The sequence below is a fragment of the Penicillium hispanicum genome (assembly GCF_028827665.1).
Source record: "Penicillium hispanicum strain IBT 35686 chromosome Unknown utg000006l_segment0_segment0, whole genome shotgun sequence".
Classification (NCBI taxonomy): domain Eukaryota; kingdom Fungi; phylum Ascomycota; class Eurotiomycetes; order Eurotiales; family Aspergillaceae; genus Penicillium; species Penicillium hispanicum.
This window is the reverse complement of record NW_026623198.1, coordinates 1224344-1246670: the sequence shown is the minus strand read 5'-3', so window position 1 is coordinate 1246670 and position 22327 is coordinate 1224344. Positions and strand designations below refer to the sequence as shown.

Genomic DNA, 22327 nt, shown 5'->3' with positions numbered 1-22327 from the left:
CGGACTGAGGTGGCGTATTGAGCGATATGCATAGCATATGAGAGATCATATTCTAGGCTTTGCCGGGATCTTCCCGAGCCGAAGTGTAAAGCGCTCCTCCTCGTTTACTGAGTTCGAGAAAAGGGGATTACTAGTCCTTACCTGGGGAGCCTGGGCCGATGCAGAGTTTCAGGAGCGGGTTCCCCCTTAGCAACCCTTGAACGCGTGGATGGCAGAACGTCACTGTTTCAAGTCCATGCTATGCCATGCCATTATCCCTTGATGCCAGGGCATGGCATCGCGAGGCCCGAGTGGCTGTGGATCGTCCCTGTCACATCCTGATTGGGTCGTTACTTTGCTAGCTACCACTTAGCACCGTATGTACATATACTCGCTATGGGCGTACTACTGTATTGCATGTGCGCCTGCGAGAGAGTGAGAAGGAGAAGTCTTTGGGGGGGGAGGGGATGCTGTACAACGCGACGCTCAAACAGATGAAAGATCCCGATCCCAAGGCGACGCAGTGGGACACGAAGCGAGGTCTGGTCTTACAGCTTCACGATCGCTCCAGAAATGATTGACACGATCTTCACCTGGGTGAGAACACCCCCATACCCACCATCACCCATCACCCATCACCCACCATCACCCACGCACCCGTGCAGCGGGGCTGTGCAATCAAGGGATAACATGCACATTCCACGGCTTGTCTCATTTAGGTCTTGCGCTTGTCTTTTCTTTTCGCGCACATGTTCGACATTCCCGCCCTTGATTGTCGCGTGGGTAAACCGGCTCGGGGCGAGAAGCGGAGGGGCATGGTTGATGGGAGGTTGAGAGGGTCGAGGTGCGTGTTTTTCCCTCGCGTGCGTTGGCTGCATGCACCTCATTTTTCGAGCGGGTGGAGGGGCCCGGGTTTGGACATTGCATTTAACCCTGCTCTCCCCAGGCTTCGAGTCGGGGCTGTTCTGCCTTCTCGGTTGGTTTTCGCGGCTCCTTATTTGCGGGCGTCTTCACCCGGGTGTTCATCTATACACACCCGCTACATCCCGCACCCTCATCCGGTCTCAGTTGACCTGTGGTCGGCTGTCGCGTCATTGTCGTTTGTCATTGCCATTGTCACCATGGAGGTTGGTTGCCATCGCTCTGCAGCTCGACTTCTCCTCTCCTTATCTGTTCTCCCAAGACTGACTCGATCTGGTTCTATTGCTCTCATCTGTAGGACCCTCAGCTAGGCTGGAATAACTCCGGCGACGTCCTTCAAGGCATCATGGTCAGCCACGACGGATCCCATCCATCTTCCGATCTTTCGGACTTCAGACCTTCCAGTTTGGCCCTGAGCGACTCGGCCTCGAATCCGCTCCTCGAGCTGCATTTGAGTACCGATCTAGCCTCGCTCGAAGCCCGGAACCCACCCCCATTCTTGGGCCAGTGGCCCTCCACTGACACTCAAGATTTCTACTACGCCCACTATCCCCCCTCTCGTCTCACTGCCGACCAGGATGCGTGGAACCCGTTGCAGGTTACCGGTGTTCCCAATCCTTCATCTGTCTCCCATATGAATGTGTCTGCGGTCGGAGACCCAGACTGTGGTTTCTCTAAGCCTCACTACGGTACCCCATCTGATAGCGGAAGCCAGTACATGGGTAGTTATTCTGCGGACTCGGGTTATGGGAGTACTAGCTGCGCGTCACACTCAGTGGTTACCTCTTCCCATGGAATGGACTCAATGTCAAGTCCCCAGATTGGTGCCATAGAGCATAACTTTGAAGAGTCCGTTGCCTTGTTTGACCAGTCCCGCTTCAGCAATGGGCAGCCTTTTGCTCAGGGGACGGTCGCCTCATCGCCACATTTCTTGGACAGTACGGTTAAATGTGATCATCCCACCTGCAACTGGGTGGGGAAGTGTCCATCCGACAAGAGGTACATAGCTCTTACGGGTCGTTGCAAGTGATTTGACATTCCAAACTGACTGTCTGGGATAGAAAACATGAAGCTCGCCATAGAAAACTCTTCAAATGCGACGAGCCCAACTGCCCGCGCAAAGAAGGATTTGGCACGATCAATGACCTGGCCCGCCATAAGAAATGCGTTCACAACAAAGAACCCGAACGTGGTCCCAAGATGATGTACCTCTGCTTTGGCAGAAACTGTCCTCGTCCCAACAAGAAATGGCCTCGGCTGGACAATTTCAAGCAGCACCTGAGCCGAATGCATCACGAGGAAGATGCGGATGCATTACTCCAGAAGTAGGTATCCCCATATCGATTTTGCGTTGAGTTAAAAAAATTAACCCCATCGCTAGATCCATGGACTGGTATGAGGGCATCATGGGCAGACGAGCTAGCCGTAAGCTCGACGACACCAGCTCGCCGGAGGACTCGTCGGTGGAGGCGCCACAAGATATGGCATCTGTTCAGTCCATACAGATGGATTTGGATTCGGAGCATGCGACACACAACCTCGATGGTGTTGATATCCTTTCATCCCGGGCTCCCACGCCTCAACCTTCCCAACATAGCCCACAAAACGAATCTATTCTCGATGATCAGTCACCCCAGTTTCCCGCATTCGGGTCTCCCGGTTTCGCCTCATCCTTTGCCAAGGACAGTCATGCCCTTACGGAGGAGGCTGGAATCCTCAAATCGGGGACATTTGTTACAGATGCGGCAGACAACCTACTTCATGCAATGACCAAAATGATGAATCACCGTGGGCGTATGGCTAGCCAGCATAGTGATAAGGGGATTGAGATCGAATGGGACAACTCCCAACTGTCCCCACCTCAGCGCCATGTGATGCAGAAGGTTCTGTCGGTAGCTTTAGAACGACTGTCCGATGAAGTCTCCGCCACATTGGAACCCTGCGATGACAAGCGGGATTGGTTTCAATGCAACGTTTGTTCCAAACGCACCCGTCTGCGGTGCGAAATGAAGTAAGTTACTCGTTCCTGGCCCGGTTTGTGCCTGTCTCACAAATGGATACAGGAAGCACCAGAAACGCCACGAACGGCCGTATGGTTGCACATTCCCAAATTGTGCCAAATCTTTCGGCAGCAAAGCCGACTGGAAACGCCACGAGAGCTCCCAGCACCTTCACATCCCAAGCTGGCTCTGTGCTCTCCAAGATTCGCAGACGGGCGCCTCGTGCGGGCGGATCTTCTATCGGGAGGAAACTTATACTCAGCATCTCGGTCAGCATCATGGCCTTTTTAATAACGGGTTAATCAACACCCTAAATTCGAGTCGTCTCGACATAGCGGACCAATCAGGCTTCTGGTGTGGGTTCTGTAGTCGAACCATTCCACTTCGAAACCACGGTCCTGCGGCATTGGATGAGCGATTCAACCACATAGATATCGAGCACTTTAAAAAGAGCGAGCGAGGGCGAGATTGGCGCTTCCCTTCGCTGGCGGAGCGTGAAGTCCTACACGGTGGAGGATACAGCTCCGTGAATCAACACGAAGCCTCTCCTTCCCCAATAGACGATGGAAATCACCGGAAGCGCAAATTTGGCGGGTGATAAATCTGCTTGAAGATGGTGGCATTTTGTTGACTGAATATTCTGTACAATGTAGTATATCATAGGTGCATATAAACGAAGATGTCGGCTTCAGAAAATCCAACCTGTAGTTAAAAAAAAAAAAAAAAAAAAAAAAAAAAAAGGAAATATTAGAGAAAAGAGCCGATGCAGAACTTGGTCAATCAATCAAGCATATAGTACAGTGCCTTCCACACCGGTGGCAGAAACTCATTTCTGAGCAGCCGCGAGCTCCCGGGCCTTTTTCTCTAGTGTGGCCGCCTCTTCTAGGAAGGAATCAGCCGCTGCAGTATGATAAGTGGGAAACAAAGATTGAAACTCACTGTTCCTTTCTAGCTTGTCCTCGTCCGTTTCTAACTTCACCCACGTCCAGTAGATGACTTGGTAAGTGAATACGGCGCCCAGGAAGACCTTGCCAAAGGGGCCTGCAAAAGTGCGGTACGCATTGATCTGCAACCAATATGTCAAGTTAACCTGGGAGTCGTCCTCATAGGAGAGGATCATTGTTCAGCATCGGCACGTTACTCACCCCTTGTCGGTAGGAACTCGGGTTTTGTGATGAGTTGAGCGTCGCGGATGTGGAGCTCAACAGCCGCCTGCTAACCGCCTTTTGCACGGGAAGGTGGACTCCAGATGAGCGACCAAATGGACGGGCGACTTGTCGAAGTAACATCCTGTGATTTCGGTGGCTATGAGGCTATCGCGATATTGGATATTGCTTGTTGCGCGGTGAAGGTCGTGGTCCGGGCGAAAGCGGTCTAGCGTGGGTCGGGGACAGCGGGCGCTTGGCACTCTCGGCTTGGTGCTTGGACCTGGTTGCTACTTTCGTATAAACGACCGTGGTGTTGACTTGCTCGCAGGATGATGGAACACGATCAACTAGGCTAGAGGTGCTAGTTAGGGATACTTGACTCGGCCGCAAACAAACTAGAGCCAGACGGCCGATCGGGTATTGACATTCAACGAAGGCGAATTTTGTACTTATTTACTGCAAGAACTCTGTTTCCCGATCAGAAACCACACTTTATTTGTGCAAATTCCTCGCTTGTATTCTCTCTATTGTTAGACAGGATGAGAACAAATTTCAAGAATCGAATAGATCAGGATTCTTGGGGGCAAGGCTCACTTTCAGAGTTTCGACTACTGCCTCGGACATGGATACTAGTCTAATGCATGGTGTTTATGAAACAAAGTCTCCTACGCTGCAACTTTAGCTTTGAAATATTGGGGAATACCCAAGTGGTGAAGAATTGGATTAACGGAGGCCATGATCTCCAAGATACCTCCTGTACATATATTTACACGCTAAGGTCCTACAGATATATGGATTGGCACTTGGCAGGTTGGCAGTGTGCCTAGATTGGTAGATCTTTGACCCCTAACCATTCTCCTGAGTGGTAGTGATAGAATACGTCGCCTTCCACAGTTAATTGTTCGAGGTTTGAAAGGCACGCCTGGAAGAGGTATTCGTGATCTGACCAGACTCGCCCGGGCAGACAGGGACCAGATGAGTCAGCAATCACATGATATCAGGACCGGTTGAATTCTGGCGGGCAGCAAAGGAAGGGAGCCACAGATTAAAAAGACGGAGTTGTTCCCGGCAGTCGCTTCTCCACGTCCCTAACTGCCCTCTGACACCTCCTTTCACCATCATGCTGCTCCAGGCTCCCCTCCCCCACAAGGACCGGAATCGCTCCAAGCGGGTCTTCTACGATGGAATTATGCCCAATCAAGATGACTGATAGACTGAATGATCCTCCGGGATGTGATTCAAAGGGGGTATGAATGGGGTGGTGAAGGAGGGCGTGCGGACGTCTTCACTTCGACGGTGATGGCACGTGCACAACTGACTAAGCCACATTAAGCCACCATCTGTGGCTGGTGAATATTCAGCCAGCGCGAGTCCCTTCCGCCCTGGGCCATTCACTCTGTGTTGATCGCGATAGTTGAAGGGCCTCCCAATCCTTGCCCTCTTTCGCTGTTTCCTTCAAGTCCATTTGAGCTCTCGCGGTGGTTGACCTACTCAAGCCCTTTCCTATTTCCCTACGCGTCAGTACCGAGTTCCAGAGACCCTTCCCAACTCGCCCCGATTGTGCTCCACCATCGCTCCGTTGCCGACAACCTAACCTGTTGATCAGCAATTGTCGTGCAAGGTATTCTGTGGCCACTGTGCATTTTTCCCGCGACGGGTAGCGCGTTGATCCGACTGTTCCACTGTCATCGCTGGACGAGACTTGGTTGTCGTTTGTAAGCTCCCATTTTCCTACAACCACCAGTTCGACCCATCTGCCTTCGCAAATATCACGCCTGGCCGTCTACGAACCACATCCCTCTGCCTCCCTGCCCTTTTGGTATTGTCGCTACTCCAGTCGCTCATATCGCTGACCCACGACCTCAAAGCACCCACGCCTTGAAACCATCCACGCCATCATGCGCCACGGCGCCAAGCGCTCCCTCGAGGAGCTCGCAAATAAGTCAGACTCGAATGATGAGGATTGGAGCGAGGGCTCCGTGCGCGCCCCACGACGAAAGTCCAAATCAAGCCCCAGGAAGAAGTCGAGACCGGCCAAGAAGCGACAACGTCGTGGCTCCGACAGCGCCGTTGTTTCAGACGATGAGAGCCTGAGTGAAGATCTTTCCTTCAGCGAGCCTGAAGATGATTCTGATGACCCAAATGTCGAGCGAAACGCACGAGGGACTGCTCGTCGACGTACCACACAGAACCGTCCGGCGTATGAGGAGCCATCCGACGAAGACGAGATAATCGGGGATGATGAAGACGAGGATGATGAGCTTGCGGCTGCCTCTCCGCCGCCGCCGAAGAAGAACACTGTGATTAAACTGAAGCTTCGACCCGAGATCCTCCAGCAGCCTCAGTTCAACGCCGGCCGACGAACTACTCGCCGTACCCGAGGCGCTTCTGAGGACATCTACGCGTTGACTAACTCCGGACGCCACATGGAGACCGTTGGACGAGCTACGGTGAGTCCAGAGACCGAGCTTCCAGGACGCAGCTCTCGCGCCTCTCAACAGCCGGTCATCAACGAAGAAGTCGTAGAGGAGACCACCGAGATCCAGGGCTCCCTAGAGATCATGGAGAGTGATGTGCCTCCTGAAGGTGACACCACTGTTACAAATGATGGGGCGCAAGACCGTGATGACGTGGAAATGATCAACGAAGAGGGCGTGGTCCTTGAATCCGAGAATGGGGACGTGAAGAACGACGACGATGAAGATGAAGATGATGAAGGCCCAATCACTCGACGACGGACCAGACCCTCTCGGAATGAACCACGGGATGCCGAGGAGGAACCAAAGGTGACTGAACAAGAGTTTATGCCTCGTCGATCCAGTCGTAAGAAGCCCTCTTCACAGCGCAAAGGACAAGACGAAGAGAGTGACTTTGAGCCGGAAGAAGAAGACTCTCACGATGACGATGATGGAGATTCAGAATCCGCAAAATCTGGCCGCTCTCCGCGCAAGGCTAGCCAAGCTCGCGATGAAGAGGAGGATAGCACCGTTGGTCGCCGAGCTGGTCTGCGAAAACGTCCTTCGCGATCCCGAGGTCAGTCAGAGGTTGCTGAAGAACTGGCAGAGGAACTACAAGATTTGCGAGGTGGTCGTCCTCGGCGTCGCATGGCGCAAGAAATCATCTATGAAAAACCACGACGTAGCCGCAAGGACGTCGACTATCGAATCATTCGCCCAGATTTGCTGCTGCCAATTGAAGAAGCTGAAAATGAACTTGTCACCGAGTCCCCTTCTCGCCGTGGACGCGGTGGAGGTGGTGGAGGCTGGCAGCGAACTCTCTTTCCAACCTATGGTCCCTTTGGAGGTGGCGGCCCCTCCGCCATTCTCGCACCTCCCGGTGCCCCTGCCGCAACCGGTGGCGTGGATAGCGACAGTAGCGATGATGAGGCTGTTCAACAACCCAAGGCTACTGGGATTGCATCTGGTGGTGGCCTTGTTCCTCAAGCTCATTCAGCCGATGCTGCTCAAAATCTTTCAGGCACACCTGCAAACTTTGGCAAAGTCAAGGACAAGCAAACACTGGCCGATGCGGATCCACTGGGTGTCGACATGAAAGTCAATTTTGACAGTGTGGGCGGCTTGCAAGGTCACATTGATCAATTGAAGGAAATGGTCTCCCTTCCATTGCTGTACCCAGAGATCTTTCAACGGTTCCACATTGTTCCTCCTCGAGGCGTCTTATTCCATGGCCCTCCCGGCACTGGAAAGACGCTCTTGGCTCGTGCTCTTGCAAACAGTGTCAGTTCTGAAGGTCGCAAGGTGACGTTTTACATGAGGAAGGGTGCAGATGCTCTCAGTAAATGGGTTGGTGAGGCTGAGCGGCAACTCCGGCTTCTTTTCGAGGAAGCTCGCAAGACGCAGCCTAGTATCATCTTTTTTGATGAGATTGATGGTAAGTTGTATCAGAATACCTCTGTTTGCTTGAATACACTTTGCTAATAGTTCGCGAATAGGCTTGGCTCCCGTGCGATCTAGCAAGCAAGAACAAATTCATGCTTCGATTGTATCAACGCTTCTGGCGTTAATGGATGGCATGGATGGCCGTGGTCAAGTCATTGTGATCGGGGCGACCAATCGACCGGACTCGGTTGATCCCGCTCTTCGCCGGCCTGGCCGCTTCGACCGTGAATTCTATTTTCCACTTCCCAACATTGAAGGCCGACGTGCTATTCTTGATATCCACACAAAAGGCTGGGATCCTCCACTTCCTGGCGATATCAAGGACGAGTTGGCCAAAATCACCAAGGGCTACGGTGGTGCTGATTTGCGTGCTCTTTGCACTGAGGCCGCTCTCAACGCTGTGCAGAGGAAGTACCCTCAGATTTACAAATCGGATAAGAAACTCGTCATCGACCCAAAGAAAATCGATGTTCTTCCTAAGGACTTCATGCTTGCGATCAAAAAGCTGGTCCCCTCATCCGAACGTTCCACTTCCTCGGGGGCATCTGCTTTGCCACAGAATGTAGAACCCTTGCTGCGTCGGTCCTTGGCGCATATCCAGGTTTCGCTGTCAGAGATCCTTCCTCAGCGGAAGAGACTTACCGCTCTTGAAGAAGCTCAGTACGAGGAACCAGAAGATGGCAACGGGTTTCGGCGAGAGCAGATCATGCAAGAATTCGATCGATCGCGCGTGTTCCGACCAAGACTACTTCTCCGTGGCTCTCAAGGAATGGGTCAGCAATACCTTGCAGCCGCCCTGCTGCATCGTTTTGAAGGTTTGCATGTCCAAGCATTCGATCTTCCTACCTTGCTCAGCGACTCGACCCGTTCACCCGAAGCTACTGTCATCCAACTCTTTTCTGAAGTTAAGCGACACAAGCCAAGCGTGATTTACATCCCCAACCTTCAGACATGGTTTGAAACAGTTGGGCCTACGGTTATATCCACATTCCTGGGTCTGCTGAGATCCATACCGCCATCTGATCCTGTTCTTCTGCTCGGTGTGCTTGAGTCGACAGGGGAAGATGTGGACGTTGTTTTACTGAAGAATCTGTTCGGTTTCTCTTCTAAGAATTTCTATGATCTGCACCCTCCAGACTATGCTGCGCGTCATGAGTTCTTCGGCAAACTCATTGAATACATTACGACAGCGCCCTCCGATTTCCCTGATCCCGACAACCGCAAGAAGCGCCAGCTGGAAGAGCTCGAGGTTGCACCGGCGCCGCCCCCGCAAGCTGAAGCGTCACTCAACAAGGAGCAACTGAAAGCTCAAAGGAAGAAAGACCGACAGACTCTCAATCTCTTGAAAATCCGGATTCAGCCAATCATGGACCAGATCAAGAAATACAAGCGATTTCGAGCTGGAGTGGTTGACGAATCCCAAATACGATACTTGTGGGAAGATGAAGACCCAAACATTGTCACCAGCGACCTCCCTCCCGACCAGCAGAATATCTATCGACCATTTGAAAAGGCATATGACAAGCATGGTGTACCGGGTCTTCGCGAAGTCACGACTGACAAATTTTTCTACAACATGGAGATTGTGACCATGGAGAAGCGTCTCTCGAACGGTTATTACAAGCGACCAAGCGACTTCTTGGCGGATATCAAGCGAATCGCAAAGGATGCTCGGCAGCTGGGTGACCAGGAACGACTGCTACGTGCGAACGAACTACTGTCTAATGTCGAAGTTGATATCTCAACCATCGAGCAGACTGAGCCGGTCCTTGTCGCGGAGTGTGAGAATGTCTATCTTCGAGAAGTCGCTCGTGAAAAAGAAGCAGCTGAGCGTGCTCGCTGTGCTGAAGAAGAGGAGAGAGCGGCTTCGCGGCCCGGCTCTGCGTATGAAAATGTGCCGCATGGAAACACTGAATCTGGAACGTCTTCTGGCCCTGTTCATCTTGGGGAATGGATCCCTGGCATCGGAAAATCTGCCACGCGTCCTGTTACCCCTACGCGACAGTCGCATGTGAGCTTCGCGAATGGGTATCACAACGGCGGTGGCTCGGATCTGAATGAGACTGGCTCCCATGGCCAAAGCAACGGCTCCCACGGGGACGGAGACGGAGATGGAGATGTTTTCATGACCAACTCCGAGCATCACTCTGGCAGCAAAAACACCCAGAACAGCTCGTTTGGACCATCTGCACAGCCGAAGCCGGCATATTCACACACTGCGCCATCCCAGCAAGTTCGCCGCGAATCTGGTCTGTCGAGCTTCTCGCAGAAGGGCCCCATGACTCCGATGGCTCCTGGATCACAACCAGCTGATTACACCAATGAAGCGTCCACCACACAAACCACTTCAGACAAGAAGTCTTCAGAGCAGTCCTCGAATCGACAATACCAGGCCCAAAGCCCCCAAGCCTCCCGGCACGAATTCCCCGACCTCACGCAGTACCCTGACCGCGTATCGCAAGAAGAACACTTGCCTGATACCCAACAAGGTGGCAGTAGTCAACCTTCTCCCCGCCCCCGGGACTCGCTGGCGTCTGGACAAGCGGAGGAGACCAGCACGTTGAACGGCAGCCAGTCACAGCCGAAACCCCAGCCTCCCCTATTCGACGGTTCTGCTGGAACAATTGGCGGTGCCTCGGCTAATCTGCAAGCATTGCTGAACTCGGAGCCGCCTCCTGAGTTGATCCTCGACGTTGCGTACGTCGAGCACCTTCACAAGAAGCTCACCCAGCAGACGAGTGGCTGCTCCGTTGAGCAATTGGAGCAGATTACCACCTGCCTGATGGACTGTGTCTGGCACAAGCGTAATGAATGGAATCGCACCTCTGTGGCCAAGAGTGTTACGGCGACATTCAACGCTGTACTCGAAGATATGCAGTCTATGCAAGAGATCGGGCCCATCAGTCAGAATACCAAGGAACAGATGGGCAAGTTGAGCTTCTAGCTGTGATATCTGGTGTAACGACTAATTCTTTCATTCGTTCTTCACTTTCCTGTCAATACGTTCATCTTTCTGAGGTCTTCTTCCTGTCCGGGCCTAGGACAGTTCATTTTTGCGTTGTGATGGCGGTGTTTACTACCCAATTTCCTTTTGTTTGAGTGATTAGGTACGAATGTCTGAATATTTCCCAAGCCCCGTAAGAGGCTTTGATGGATGCGTGAATCTAAAGACTTGAAACCCCATGTATTCATCTGTTCCCCTGGTAGAATGTAGCTGCCAAAGACTTGGTTGATGGTCACCTTGAGCATTGCAGGTATACTTCCGGGACCATGTGACACGACCCACTAAAACACCTGGCCTTTGCGGCCCTGCATGATTTCCAGCTCTTTGAGACACGACACCTTTCCACTCCTTCATTCTTTTGGGAACTTGCTCCTGGTCAACGCCTGTGAGCCATGACCGGAGCTTGAAAATAACAACGACTCTCCTTTCCACCCGCCAACTTCTCACCTCCATCTCTCCCTAGCGTACACTCACAACGCCGCGTCTATCACAAGCGCAACAATGGTGGACTGGCTCAGTCTTGCTGTTCCCCTGGCCTACCTAGGCATTCTCATCGGCTCCCTCGCCACATTTTCCTCTCTATACCGCAAGCGCAAGGCCCGTATGTATTCGACAAACTCTTGAACCAACCCGCACAAACCGCATTTAGTACCCTCCCATCCGTGAAACACCACTACTACTGCCTCGAACGCCGGAGCTCTAACAGACTCTCCCACGATATAGAAAAGGCGGCTTCCTTAGAACCATGGTTCCCTGCACACCTTCAACGCGACATCTACTTCTCCCTCCTCCACCTTGACCCCTCCGCCTCCCAGCCAGAGAAAAAGACCCCCGCCATCCCAGAGTCTGTTCTGAAGGCTGCGCTCCTCCGCCGTGCGACAGAGGACATTCGTCGAGTCCTCGCTCTGCGTAACCAGAAACAGGCCCTCTCCATGCTTCTTCAACGAGGCAGTGTAGGCGATGACCTGTGGCAGCGGTTCATGCGCGCCGAGAAGGAGATGGAGGAGGAAGTGAAGGATGTCGTGTCGGAGGTAAGTGATGAATTGTCTCCCATCTGCACCTTTGTCAGGAGTGTATCATTAACAGAGACGACAGGCAAACGCCTACGCCCCGAACTGGGGCCAGACCATCTTCCAATCTGCCAACGAGATGATGAACAACGACCTTTACCGACGCCGAATGGCCGAGCAGCAAGGCAAGCTCGCGGAGGAGCGCCAGTGGTGGGATAACAAGAAGACTAGTATCAAGGAGGGCTTCATGAAGGAATTGAACGAAGGCCCTGCATCGGGCTCGCCCGCATCGACTACTCCCGCTTCCAAGGCCTCGGAAGCTACATCTGCAGCCCCAACAACCTCGGTGCAAGGAAGTGATGATGATGCAGTGTTGGTTGAGGCAGAAACATCAGCAAATAGCCCGTCGACTGGTGGTGGTGGTGGTGGAGGAGGAGGAGGAGGAAAGAAGAAGAAGGGCAAGGGCAAGAAATAGAAAGTGGCTCTGTAAAATTACTTTTCATTCCTACCATTGGGCTTCTAATTTTTTCAATCAATGCGCTTTTTAGGGTAGAGTTTGGTAGAAGCTAGTCATTCTATTAAGATATCTTTGATGTTGGCAATTTCTTTTGCCTTGGAATAGACCTGTGGGATGAAGAGGAGAATAGTGTACATTCTCAATATAAGTTCTGAGACAGAAGTAATATACAGGGTGAGGTGTTGGCCGTGAACGCCACTCCATGCGATGCAAACACAAATCCAGATACAAATTCAAGAGGCTACAGCAGTTGGCTGTCATCCACCCCCAAAGGTGACCCTAGATCAATATCCTGAACCTCCATCTCTGTCAAGGCTTGGGTCAACTTTTCTTCAACTTGCCCCACGTCTAGAGAACCTGTCCGACTCAACACGATGCGGAGCAAGTTGGCCATAATTTCAAGCTGATACTGCTGCATCTCGTGCGGATCAAGCTGATCAACACTCAGGCCCTGTGCTTTGAGCGCCATAGACTTGCGGTCACCTAGTAACTCCAGGAGTTGACTGACTTGGCCAATGTTCTCCTTACTTCGAGGTGTTGAGGATAACCGACGTAGCCGGTGCTTTGGTGTCCCTGACGGTACACCAGCAAGTCTTGCAACCTGGAGGATGATTAAACGCGCCGTGACATCGTCAGGCGCGAAGCCAAATCTTGTGTGCATTGAATGCAACGCCACGAGCGTGCCTGAAAGATCCTTGGACAGGCAGAAGCAGCGCACAATCTGATCGTAGAGCTCCTTCGAGAATTGCGAGCTGACCACTTTTTGCGTACGTTGGGAAAGCCCGAGATGCCACTGCATCATGTTGGCATAAAGTTGACGCGCGGAAGGAAATCCTGCGTCAAAGGTACTGCGGCCACGGTCGTATTGTAGTTTCGCACAGTCCCAGAGACAGGCGTAGGTCTCCAGATCAGGTCGAATGGTGGCGGACATCTTCTGGAACTTGGCCCAGAGCGAACGAATATCTTGTTTGCGCAACTCGGCGTAGAGAATGTGGTTCATGAAGTAAGAGTTTGGCCGAATCTGTGCGTCTCCGAGGCATTTGACTAGGTAATTTACCATGTCGTCGTCGCCTCGGCGGGTGTAATGAAGTAGAAGAATAGAGAAGGTCTCGATGCTCGCAGGAGGCACTTCTCGCTTTAGAAAGTGGGGAATCCGGCTGGGCTCGACTGTTTGATGCGGAACTCCAATCCGTGGGGATGATTGGGTTGCTTGAAATCGTTTCCACACGGCATTGATCCGATGTTGAATCATAGCCCATCCAAGTCGCTCCGCTTTGTCTCTCGCCTCTGCGTTACCTTTGCGGAGCCAACCCGCCATCACTCCATTCAAATGTTTACTGTCAGGCTTCACGCCCCGTTCATACATCAGCTCGATAACCAGAGCAGCTGAATCAACCTCGCCCATTCCTATGAGCTTCTTCATCCAGCTAGCATAGAAGAATCGGTTTTGATATTGGCGAGGAAGCATTGTGAGTGCTGCAAGTGAGACTTTGTTCACAGCTTGCTCGTTGATGCTGGTTTCATGAAGGTTGCCAGTCAAGCCGAGGGCTGCTTGATACAAAGCAGTGGAATCGCTGGCTGGGTCTCGCCCAGTCACCATCATGTCTTTGAACACAGCAATCGCAGTGTTCAGCCGGCCAGCGGTTAGAAGACCAATGCTGATTTGATCGTAGTCTTCCATCGTCATGTTTGAGCCCAACAGAGTCTTCAGCTGCAAATACAACGCCCACGCTTTGACTTCTGCTTCCTCTCCCGGTATACTCCCCCATGCTGTGATAACTGGAATGAGGACTCGGGGCTGGCGGGATTTGTCATTCGCCAGAAATGCTAACGCAATATCCTGGGCCCGTTGGGGATTTCTCTCAGCCGCAAAGAGTCGAACACCCAGCATCCAATATTCTTCAAGATCTTCCTTTTGCTGAGATAGTTCCGCCCGATATGCTTCCCACTGCTCCAATGCCTGATTTATAGCGCCCCCATCATGAAGGGCTGCAATAAATGTAAGGATCTGAGGGGTAGCGAGGGATCTACCGACAGAGGTAGCATCCTGAACAAGAGTTTGTAGGTGGGTTAATCGTGAAGCTTTAGTCAATTGAGATGCTGCCTGCGATTCCCAGACCGTGTCGATGGCTTCTGATGGCAATGCGTCCAGAAAGTCAGGGATTGCTTGTTTGCACCTGCGGTAGGCTTTCCACAGCTCTTGTCTGCTCCGTTCATCCTCCACGTTTTCCGTGAAACGGCCAAGAGCCTCTTTGAACCGAGTCACATATGGGTGGAATTGCGAGCTCTGAGGCTTTCCCTGGACAGGTTGCCTGGCAACCAATTTCCGCCGTCGTTTGGCACTGTCTTCCCAGTTCTCTTGTTCCAATGCAAGTCCCTGAAACTCCTCCTTCAGCATGTCATCCAGTTCCTCGTCGAAAACCTCATCTAGCGAGGGCAGAGGTTCCGACGGGCCCTTTTCTTCCTCATATTTCCGTAGGGCATCCAGGGCGATCTTCCGATCCTTCTCCGGCAAACTCTGGATGAAAGGACCATCGGGTGTGAAGGGGCCCTTCTCTAGTTCCTTAAGCTCTTCCTGGAGCCTCGTAAGCTCATGTTCGACCTCCTCTCGTTCCTCATTGTCTTCAGCCTCGGGATTGACCTTCCGCCGTGTTTTGCTTCCTCGCGTGTCTTGTTCGTAGAAGGTAACCTTATCGTTCGGCCCGCCATAATCAAGCTGGCGCGCGGTCAGAGCATGAAAGGTGCGCCGAGGAATCGACAGATTGCGGGCCACATGGTACCATCGAGCTCCTCGAACAGCCTGGCGGAGCATATGGGATTATTCGATCATTGGCGAGGGGAAGGTGGGAGTGTCAAGCGCGTTTAAACTATTGGAAGTTCGGAAAACCATTAATCCCCCGTTCTGGTTTAGCGCGTCCCGTTGAAGTCATCCCTCTCGAACGCGACTGGCAATTGCGAACTGCGACGAACAATGGATCCAGACAGTCTGGAGGAGGCACTGGACTTGTCCAAGGACAGGTCCCAGAGCCAGGTATGTTATCGAAGCGTTTGATTTGAAAGAAGTGAGGCTAATGTGAACCAGGGCGTGTACATCTACCAGCCCGCAAAACCTGGGAAAGCTTCCGGCGAGCGTCCCTCGAAGCGCCGCAAAGTCGCATCAACCGACGCTCGAGACCAGAAATCCGTCGCCCAATCATTTGTGCCTTTGCTGGATGGAGAAGAGAGTACCGAGTGCATGCAGCTGCGATACGACACCTATAAACAACTATGGTCGGAGCAAGAACACAAGATCCAGGTGCGAGCTGTTGGCCGATGCTGGGTAGACAATGGCTTATAGGAGACATGAATAGGCCATTCTAGAAGACGTTGATGCCGGGGTTTTGGCGGACGTGTTGTCTTTCGTGAGAGAGACCTCACCTCAAACGTATGCTACAACCCTCCTGTGGCAGGAATACTACAGCTGCAATTCTGACTATAATTCAGGTGCAACGGGTGCATCCCTACAGCTTTAGTTACAGTGGGATCCAACGTATCCTCACTCAGCAGGTTACTTGCGCGCCTGAATGATCAATTGGCAACTTCCGGAGAAGGTGGTGTAGTGGTCCTGGAGTCCGGCGATGCACCAAACCTCAAGACGTCGTTGAAGAACATCATCCGAGCTGCGGTGACAGATACTGAGGGTAATGATGGATATCAAAAGTTTCTTACAGACCGTGCTGTATGTGGCTACTCGAGGACCCTTGGTGGGGTTATACTAACATCACAAGGGACCCCGAATGCTTGGATATGATTTGGACCTGCTTAATGAATACGTCCAAAGAAAAGGCACGAAGAAGCTAGTTCTAGCGCTGCGGGATAGTGAAGCCTTTGATCCAGGGCTGTTGACGGATCTCTTGTCTCTGTTCAAGTAAGACCAGCTTTTCATGATAGAAAAGGTTTGATACTAACAGGAAGCTAGGTCCTGGCTAGATCGCATACCATTCACTGTGCTTCTGGGAATTTCAACCTCCGTTGAGCTTTTCGAGGGCCGGCTGCCTCGCTCGTGCGTTTCTTTGCTCCAGGGAAAGCATTTTGAGGTCCAAGAAGCGGGAAACTGCGTGGATCGCATCTACGAGACACTTCAGACAGACCCGAATGGAAAATTGTGGCTTGGTCGCAATATCACGAGCACATTGTTTGAGAAGGCAAGTGACTACTTCCAGACTCCGGAAGCATTTAGTCGTATGGTCAAGGTATTACATCCCTCTTCTAGGTTACGGAATCTCGGTATCTAACTCGTATATAGTATGCATACATGTCACACTTTTTCGCCAATCCTATGACCTTCCTTCTAGCGGGTTACGCGCCACTTGAGTTATTTCAAGGCCGATTCTGTGAAGCGATCAGAAACCTACCCTCGTTCAGGATGTAAGCTTTCACCCGTGTCTAGTCTGGGATCGAATCTAATGCTTTGACAGGCTCTGCGAAGATCTTGTGGAGAGTGGGTCTTTCGATGAAGTACGACGTTTGCTAGAGAGCGACGAGCATTTAGCCCAAGCATCTCTCAGTCACTTCGACACTGGCCAGCAACGAATGCGTCATATCTTCCAGGCTATCCTTCTCATTCACGCATGCCTTCAACGTACGCAGGTCACTAAGAAGGCGAGCATTTCAGATCTCTCTGTCCGTGCGCTATCTGGGGAGCTCAACGAGTCACAGCTTGTGGAGGACATGCTGGCCACCGTGAGGACTCTGGATTCTGACAGGCTAGTTGAATTGCTGGAAGCCCTGCCCAACACCATGGTAAACAATGGACTTTTTGGTGAAGTTCACGCTGGTTTAATGAAGCTGCTCGATACTTATATGGACTCCGGACCACTGCGCAGTGGATACAATATCAATAGTTCAGTGGTGAAAACAACTGTCATCCAGCAGCGGGTTCAGCTCAGCAAAGGAAGAGCCGACTTGCCTGAACAAGACATAGAGTACACTGCGCTCATTGATCGGCTGATCGGAGCATTTCAAGAATATTTGACTGAGACCTTGATCCCACCTCAGGATTTGTTTCTGCATGAAGCTTTCTTGTTTGATCTGCGCAGTCCTTTGAAAGAGACGTTCACGCCTCGGTCTCGTTTCGCCCTTGAACGTGCCTTGGCAAGTCCGTTTGATTACCTGGTCTCCTCTTCGAATACTGCAGAGGCCAAGATCTCCGCCAAACAACCAGCCACTGCGATCTTATATCAGCTCTATTTGGAATCTGGGGCTCTGGTCAATGTTCATGACCTATGGCAGGCATTTCATGCAGTTTTTGAAAATGAACAGGGTGGAAAGTGTGATGACCGCGTTGTCATGACCTTGTTCTATAACGCCTTGTCTGATTTGAAGACATTTGGCATGGTCAAGAATAGCCGGAAGAAGACTGATCATCTGGCTAAATCATCATGGATGGGACTGTAGAGTAAATTCATTACAAGCAGTCTCAATTGCATTTATTGCGTTTCAATCGTATTTCAAATGCTAGAATGGGGTATCATACACATGTTGCCAATTATCACAAGAAAGGCCACGACCTGTCTCAATCCAACTTGATTAGCTGATGGGTATCGCTCATAGTCATCACGCCCTGCCGGGATCTGTTACGGTTCAAACATCTTGTATCGGCCGCTGAATGATGTCGGCACTTCCAAGTGGTCGTCCTCCTTCGCTTAGAACCATAGCTTCTCTCCGTCGTCTACGGAGTGCTTGCTCCTCCGCACTTCCTTCTTGGAGCCTCCTCGAGGAAACCTGCCTGTAAGATCCGGCCGTGTCATCGCCATCAACCATCCAAACGTCACTGTCCGCATCGTCATCCTCGTCGTGGTCGTCCTCGTCATCTTGGTCATTTTCTTCAATCATACTGCCCATGAGTCCATATTTCCGCAATTGCTTGATTGCATCCGAATTGGACGTCAATGTACTGAATATCGAGCTCATTACTGCATCATCGGACCACCATGTCTTCATAAGCATCACCACATGCTGTCGCCGTGGTGGGTCAGAAAATGAACATGGGAACGGATACTTGCTCAGCCATCGGCTGATGAGCCCTGCTTCTAGTGCTCCAGGAATATTTTCTGGCAACAAGATATTCAGAATGTGCAGGGCTTTCTTCTCCCCTAACGGCCTGGTCTTGGGAAGGACGGGCGAGTTTGTTGATGATGTTTCTTCCTTATGTTCTTCCAGGAAATTGCAGAGGCAGTTGACAAGGGCCACGTACGTGGGTAGGTCTCGAAGTCGGGTACAGACAGATGTCCGAGATACTATAATCCATTAGTACCGCATGTTTGAGTCTTATTGGGTGGTGTGCATACAGGCTCGATTGGAGACAAGGAAATGAAGCGCAGTAAGTGCCCTGCCTTGCCGCGCTTTATTCTTGCATGAGAGGTCTTCTAAAAGAAATTCGCGCGTCTCCCCTTTAGTAGATCGTTCTGAGATAATGCGCAGAGCTCTGTGTATAGATTAGTGGATATCCAGAACGATTCGTGGAGACTTGGCATACGCAGCTCGGAGGTCGTGGCTCGTACTTTCAGAGAGCTTAAGGAGGGTGTCAAGCTTCAGAGCTGATCAAGGATTAGTATATATGCCGTGTAGTCACCGGGAGAAACACCCACCTTCCTCTGTTCCTTCACTTATGATTTTGTCCTCCCGTTCGATGTGTTTGATCTCGGTCAAATCGACCACTTGACGGAGATCCGTCGCAATGCCGCGCACCGCAAAGAAAAGTGATATGCCTGGGTAAGTCAGCATCTCTCCTCACACATCAACCAGGATTCACGTACCCAGACAGAGCCACAGCACTCCATCCCCCGAAAAAGGAGCCATGGTGGGTGGATGTTGAAGAGGCGGAGAGGCGGTCGGTGAAATTCTGCCAGATCGTCCCAAAGGCGGTCCCCAATTTTTTCGGGTCCGTCTTCCAGCAGATGAAAAAAAATACCCTCCTTGTAGGCAGTCGCTCCAGTCAACAATGCCGCCCTCCCAGTTGAAGCAGCTGAAGGCTTCGCTCCGAGACAGTGGGGTCATTTCACCCCAACAGTCTAAGAAACAGAAGCGGCAAAATGCGAAGTCCGGTGTCGCGGCACAAAATCGCAATCAGCGCAACGCCGCTTTGCAGGCGATTCGAGATCGATTCAACCCCTTCGAGATCAAGGCACCCTCAAATCGGAGCAAATTCGAAGCGACCACTCGCGATGGGAGTTCAACAACTGCCGGACGTTCCCGTCCAGGTGTTACCAAGTCTTTGGGCGAGGAAAGAGTAAGTTGGGATCACTAGCTACTACTGCGATTATAAGCTCTCAGTTGACACCAATTGTTAGCGCCGTGCCACACTTTTGAAGGAAATGAACAGTCGCAACAAAGTTGGAGGTCTTATCGACCGTCGATTCGGTGAGAACGATCCGACCATGACACCCGAGGAGCGAGCCGCCGAACGATTTGCACGAGAAAGCCAGAAGAAAATGCGCAAGGAGTCGATGTTCAACCTAGAGGATGATGAAGACGAGTTTCAACTTACCCATTTGGGCCAATCTTTGTCGTTCGATGGAGTGGATCGAGATGATTTCGAGGCAGGCGACTTGGATGACGCAGAATCCGACGAGGAGACATCACGAAAACGCAAGCGCTTCATCGACGACCAAGATGAAAATTTGGGGGACCTCGGCCACAATGAAAACGAGGGGGATCAACCTGAGCGGAAGAAGTCTAAAGCCGAAGTCATGAAGGAAGTCATTGCCAAATCCAAATTCCACAAGCATGAACGACAAAAGGCCAAGGAGGACGATGATGATCTACGAGATGAACTAGACCAAGAGCTTCCTGACCTCTTTGAAGCCCTCCGAGGAATGAAGGCTCCGCCTAAACCGGAGCCGCCCAAACAAGACCTGGCAGCTATGAACCCGGATCGTGCAGCCATGCTCCAGGGACCAGAAATGGGGGATACGGAGAAAGAATATGACCAGCGGCTCAAGCAGTTAACATTCGACAAGCGGTCTCAGCCTACAGACCGGACCAAGACCGCGGAAGAAATAGCGGAGGAAGAAGCCGAGAGACTGCAGAAACTCGAGGAGGATCGACTCAAGAGAATGCGCGGGGAACAGCTCAGTGATGAGGAGGATGACCATGAGGACAAGGATTCCTTCCTTGAGGGTGAAGAGGAAGAAGATGAAGATGATGCAGCGGCTTTTGGACTTCCTACTACTTCTTATGAGCCACGTTCTGACCTTGGAGTGGAAGATGAAGATGATTTCATTATTGACGATGATCTGGTGGAAACAAGGTCAAACGTCAGCCTCTCCTTGGATGGAAACGACATAGAAGAAGAAGACCTGTCAGATGAAGACGAGTCTGAAGAGCTTGAGGAGGAGGATGAGCTCATTAATGGCTTGACACTGCCGGCAGCGACTACCAAGGGTGCCGTTGATGCAACGGCAGTTGAAGTCAAACAGGCTGCTGATGGGAAACTGGCTTTCACATATCCTTGCCCTACCGACCACGAGAGCTTTCTTGATATTATCAAGGACGTGCCCACTCAGGATCTTCCAACTGTGATTCAGCGCATTCGTGCTTTGCATCACCCTCGCCTTCATGCCGATAACAAGGCCAAACTCGGTAAATTCTCGGAGGTTCTCGTCGACCATATCTCGTATATGGCCAACGAGACTGAACAACATTCTTTCGCTATCATCGAGAATATCTTACGTCATATTCACTCGTTAGCCAAAACCCACCCGATGAATGTTGCTACGGCTTTCCGTGCGCGTCTTCGCGAGATATCTAACACGCGGCCGCTCAATCTCCTCCCTGGTGACCTTGTCATTCTGACTGGCATCTCAGCTGTGTTTCCTACTTCAGATCACTTTCATGCTGTTGCCACTCCGGCCCACCTGTGTCTTACTCGATTCTTAGGCCAATGTTCAGCCAACACACTTTCCGACTTGGCAACTGGTGCCTTCGCCACAAGTCTGTGTCTTCAGTATCAAACTGTTTCGAAAAGATATATTCCTGAGCTCATTAACTATACCCTGAATGCTCTCTGCAACCTTGCACCGACAGAGCCGATTAACACCCTTGGGTTCTTCCCCTCCAGGAAATCCCAAGAGTCTGTCCGACTTGCGCCAACCCAGAAGGTCACTCCGCGCAAGCTGCAATTCGGAGACATTGTTGCCATCCCATCTGATCCTCAAGCCGAGGAAACTCTCAAGATTTCTCTCATCACTACCTTTGTCTCTCTACTTGATTCCGCGTCGGACCTTTGGGCTGAAAAATCCGCTTTCGCCGAGATTTTCAGCCCGGTCCGTGCCGTGGTACACCACCTTCGCCAATCGTTCACAGGAAAGGTGTTCGCAGCAGCTCGGGATCCCATCCAGCTGACTCTGAACAAGCTCGAATCTCATCTGAGACGTACCCATCTCACCCGTCGTCCTCTACTGCTTCATAACCACCGCCCGCTGGCCATCAAATCTGCTATCCCCAAGTTCGAAGAGAACTTCAACCCAGACAAGCATTACGACCCGGACCGCGAGCGCGCCGAGGCAAACCGCCTCAAGGCGGAGTACAAGCGCGAGCGCAAGGGTGCTATGCGCGAGCTGCGCAAGGACGCCAGCTTTGTTGCGCGCGAGAAACTGCGCGAGAAAAAGGAGCGCGACGCCGAGTACGAGAAGAAGTACAAGCGGCTTGTTGCCGAGATTCAGAGCGAGGAGGGTCGTGCTGCCAACGATTACGAGCGCGAGAAGAGACAGCGTCAGGGCAAGCGGTGATCTCTTTGCAGCCTCTTATCTCTTGTTTCTTGTTGGGGCGTTCATCCACATCATGTCTTTTTTTCTCTTTGCACACATT

At 51.8% G+C, this 22327-nt stretch overlaps 8 protein-coding genes across 8 annotated transcripts; 5 read left to right on the top strand and 3 right to left on the bottom strand.

The window, feature by feature from the left end:
- Window positions 1-1100: 1100 nt before the first annotated feature.
- Window positions 1101-3498, top strand: N7459_006790 (putative C2H2 finger domain protein; the record flags this gene model as incomplete). Its single annotated transcript, XM_056945958.1, has 5 exons — window positions 1101-1106; window positions 1199-1899; window positions 1962-2225; window positions 2282-2911; window positions 2964-3498. 5 exons carry the CDS (start codon window positions 1101-1103, stop codon window positions 3496-3498), a joined length of 2136 nt encoding a protein of 711 aa, XP_056797957.1.
- A 228-nt stretch (window positions 3499-3726) lies between these two features.
- N7459_006789 (uncharacterized protein) lies at window positions 3727-4189 on the bottom strand (the record flags this gene model as incomplete). Its single annotated transcript, XM_056945957.1, has 3 exons — window positions 3727-3782; window positions 3840-3966; window positions 4046-4189. The coding sequence occupies 3 exons, from the start codon at window positions 4187-4189 to the stop codon at window positions 3727-3729; spliced, it is 327 nt and encodes a 108-aa protein (XP_056797956.1).
- A 1727-nt stretch (window positions 4190-5916) lies between these two features.
- N7459_006788 (chromatin segregase YTA7) lies at window positions 5917-10891 on the top strand (the record flags this gene model as incomplete). Its single annotated transcript, XM_056945956.1, has 2 exons — window positions 5917-7939; window positions 8001-10891. Coding segments are annotated over 2 exons (4914 nt in total), but the record flags the coding sequence as incomplete, so codon positions are not given.
- Window positions 10892-11452: 561 nt separating this feature from the next.
- Window positions 11453-12436, top strand: N7459_006787 (Sec63 complex subunit SEC66; the record flags this gene model as incomplete). Its single annotated transcript, XM_056945955.1, has 3 exons — window positions 11453-11552; window positions 11675-11982; window positions 12047-12436. The coding sequence occupies 3 exons, from the start codon at window positions 11453-11455 to the stop codon at window positions 12434-12436; spliced, it is 798 nt and encodes a 265-aa protein (XP_056797954.1).
- Window positions 12437-12719: 283 nt separating this feature from the next.
- Window positions 12720-15290, bottom strand: N7459_006786 (pentatricopeptide repeat protein; the record flags this gene model as incomplete). Its single annotated transcript, XM_056945954.1, has 1 exon — window positions 12720-15290. One exon carries the CDS (start codon window positions 15288-15290, stop codon window positions 12720-12722), a length of 2571 nt encoding a protein of 856 aa, XP_056797953.1.
- A 159-nt stretch (window positions 15291-15449) lies between these two features.
- Window positions 15450-17914, top strand: N7459_006785 (uncharacterized protein; the record flags this gene model as incomplete). Its single annotated transcript, XM_056945953.1, has 8 exons — window positions 15450-15509; window positions 15561-15773; window positions 15829-15902; window positions 15962-16196; window positions 16246-16385; window positions 16437-16710; window positions 16764-16885; window positions 16936-17914. The coding sequence occupies 8 exons, from the start codon at window positions 15450-15452 to the stop codon at window positions 17912-17914; spliced, it is 2097 nt and encodes a 698-aa protein (XP_056797952.1).
- Window positions 17915-18100: 186 nt separating this feature from the next.
- Window positions 18101-19318, bottom strand: N7459_006784 (uncharacterized protein; the record flags this gene model as incomplete). The annotated part of the gene is made up of 5 exons (XM_056945952.1): window positions 18101-18756; window positions 18808-18944; window positions 18996-19056; window positions 19108-19227; window positions 19276-19318. 5 exons carry the CDS (start codon window positions 19316-19318, stop codon window positions 18101-18103), a joined length of 1017 nt encoding a protein of 338 aa, XP_056797951.1.
- A 142-nt stretch (window positions 19319-19460) lies between these two features.
- N7459_006783 (snoRNA-binding rRNA-processing protein NOP14) lies at window positions 19461-22248 on the top strand (the record flags this gene model as incomplete). Its single annotated transcript, XM_056945951.1, has 2 exons — window positions 19461-19748; window positions 19810-22248. The coding sequence occupies 2 exons, from the start codon at window positions 19461-19463 to the stop codon at window positions 22246-22248; spliced, it is 2727 nt and encodes a 908-aa protein (XP_056797950.1).
- Between the last annotated feature and the right edge of the window lie 79 nt (window positions 22249-22327).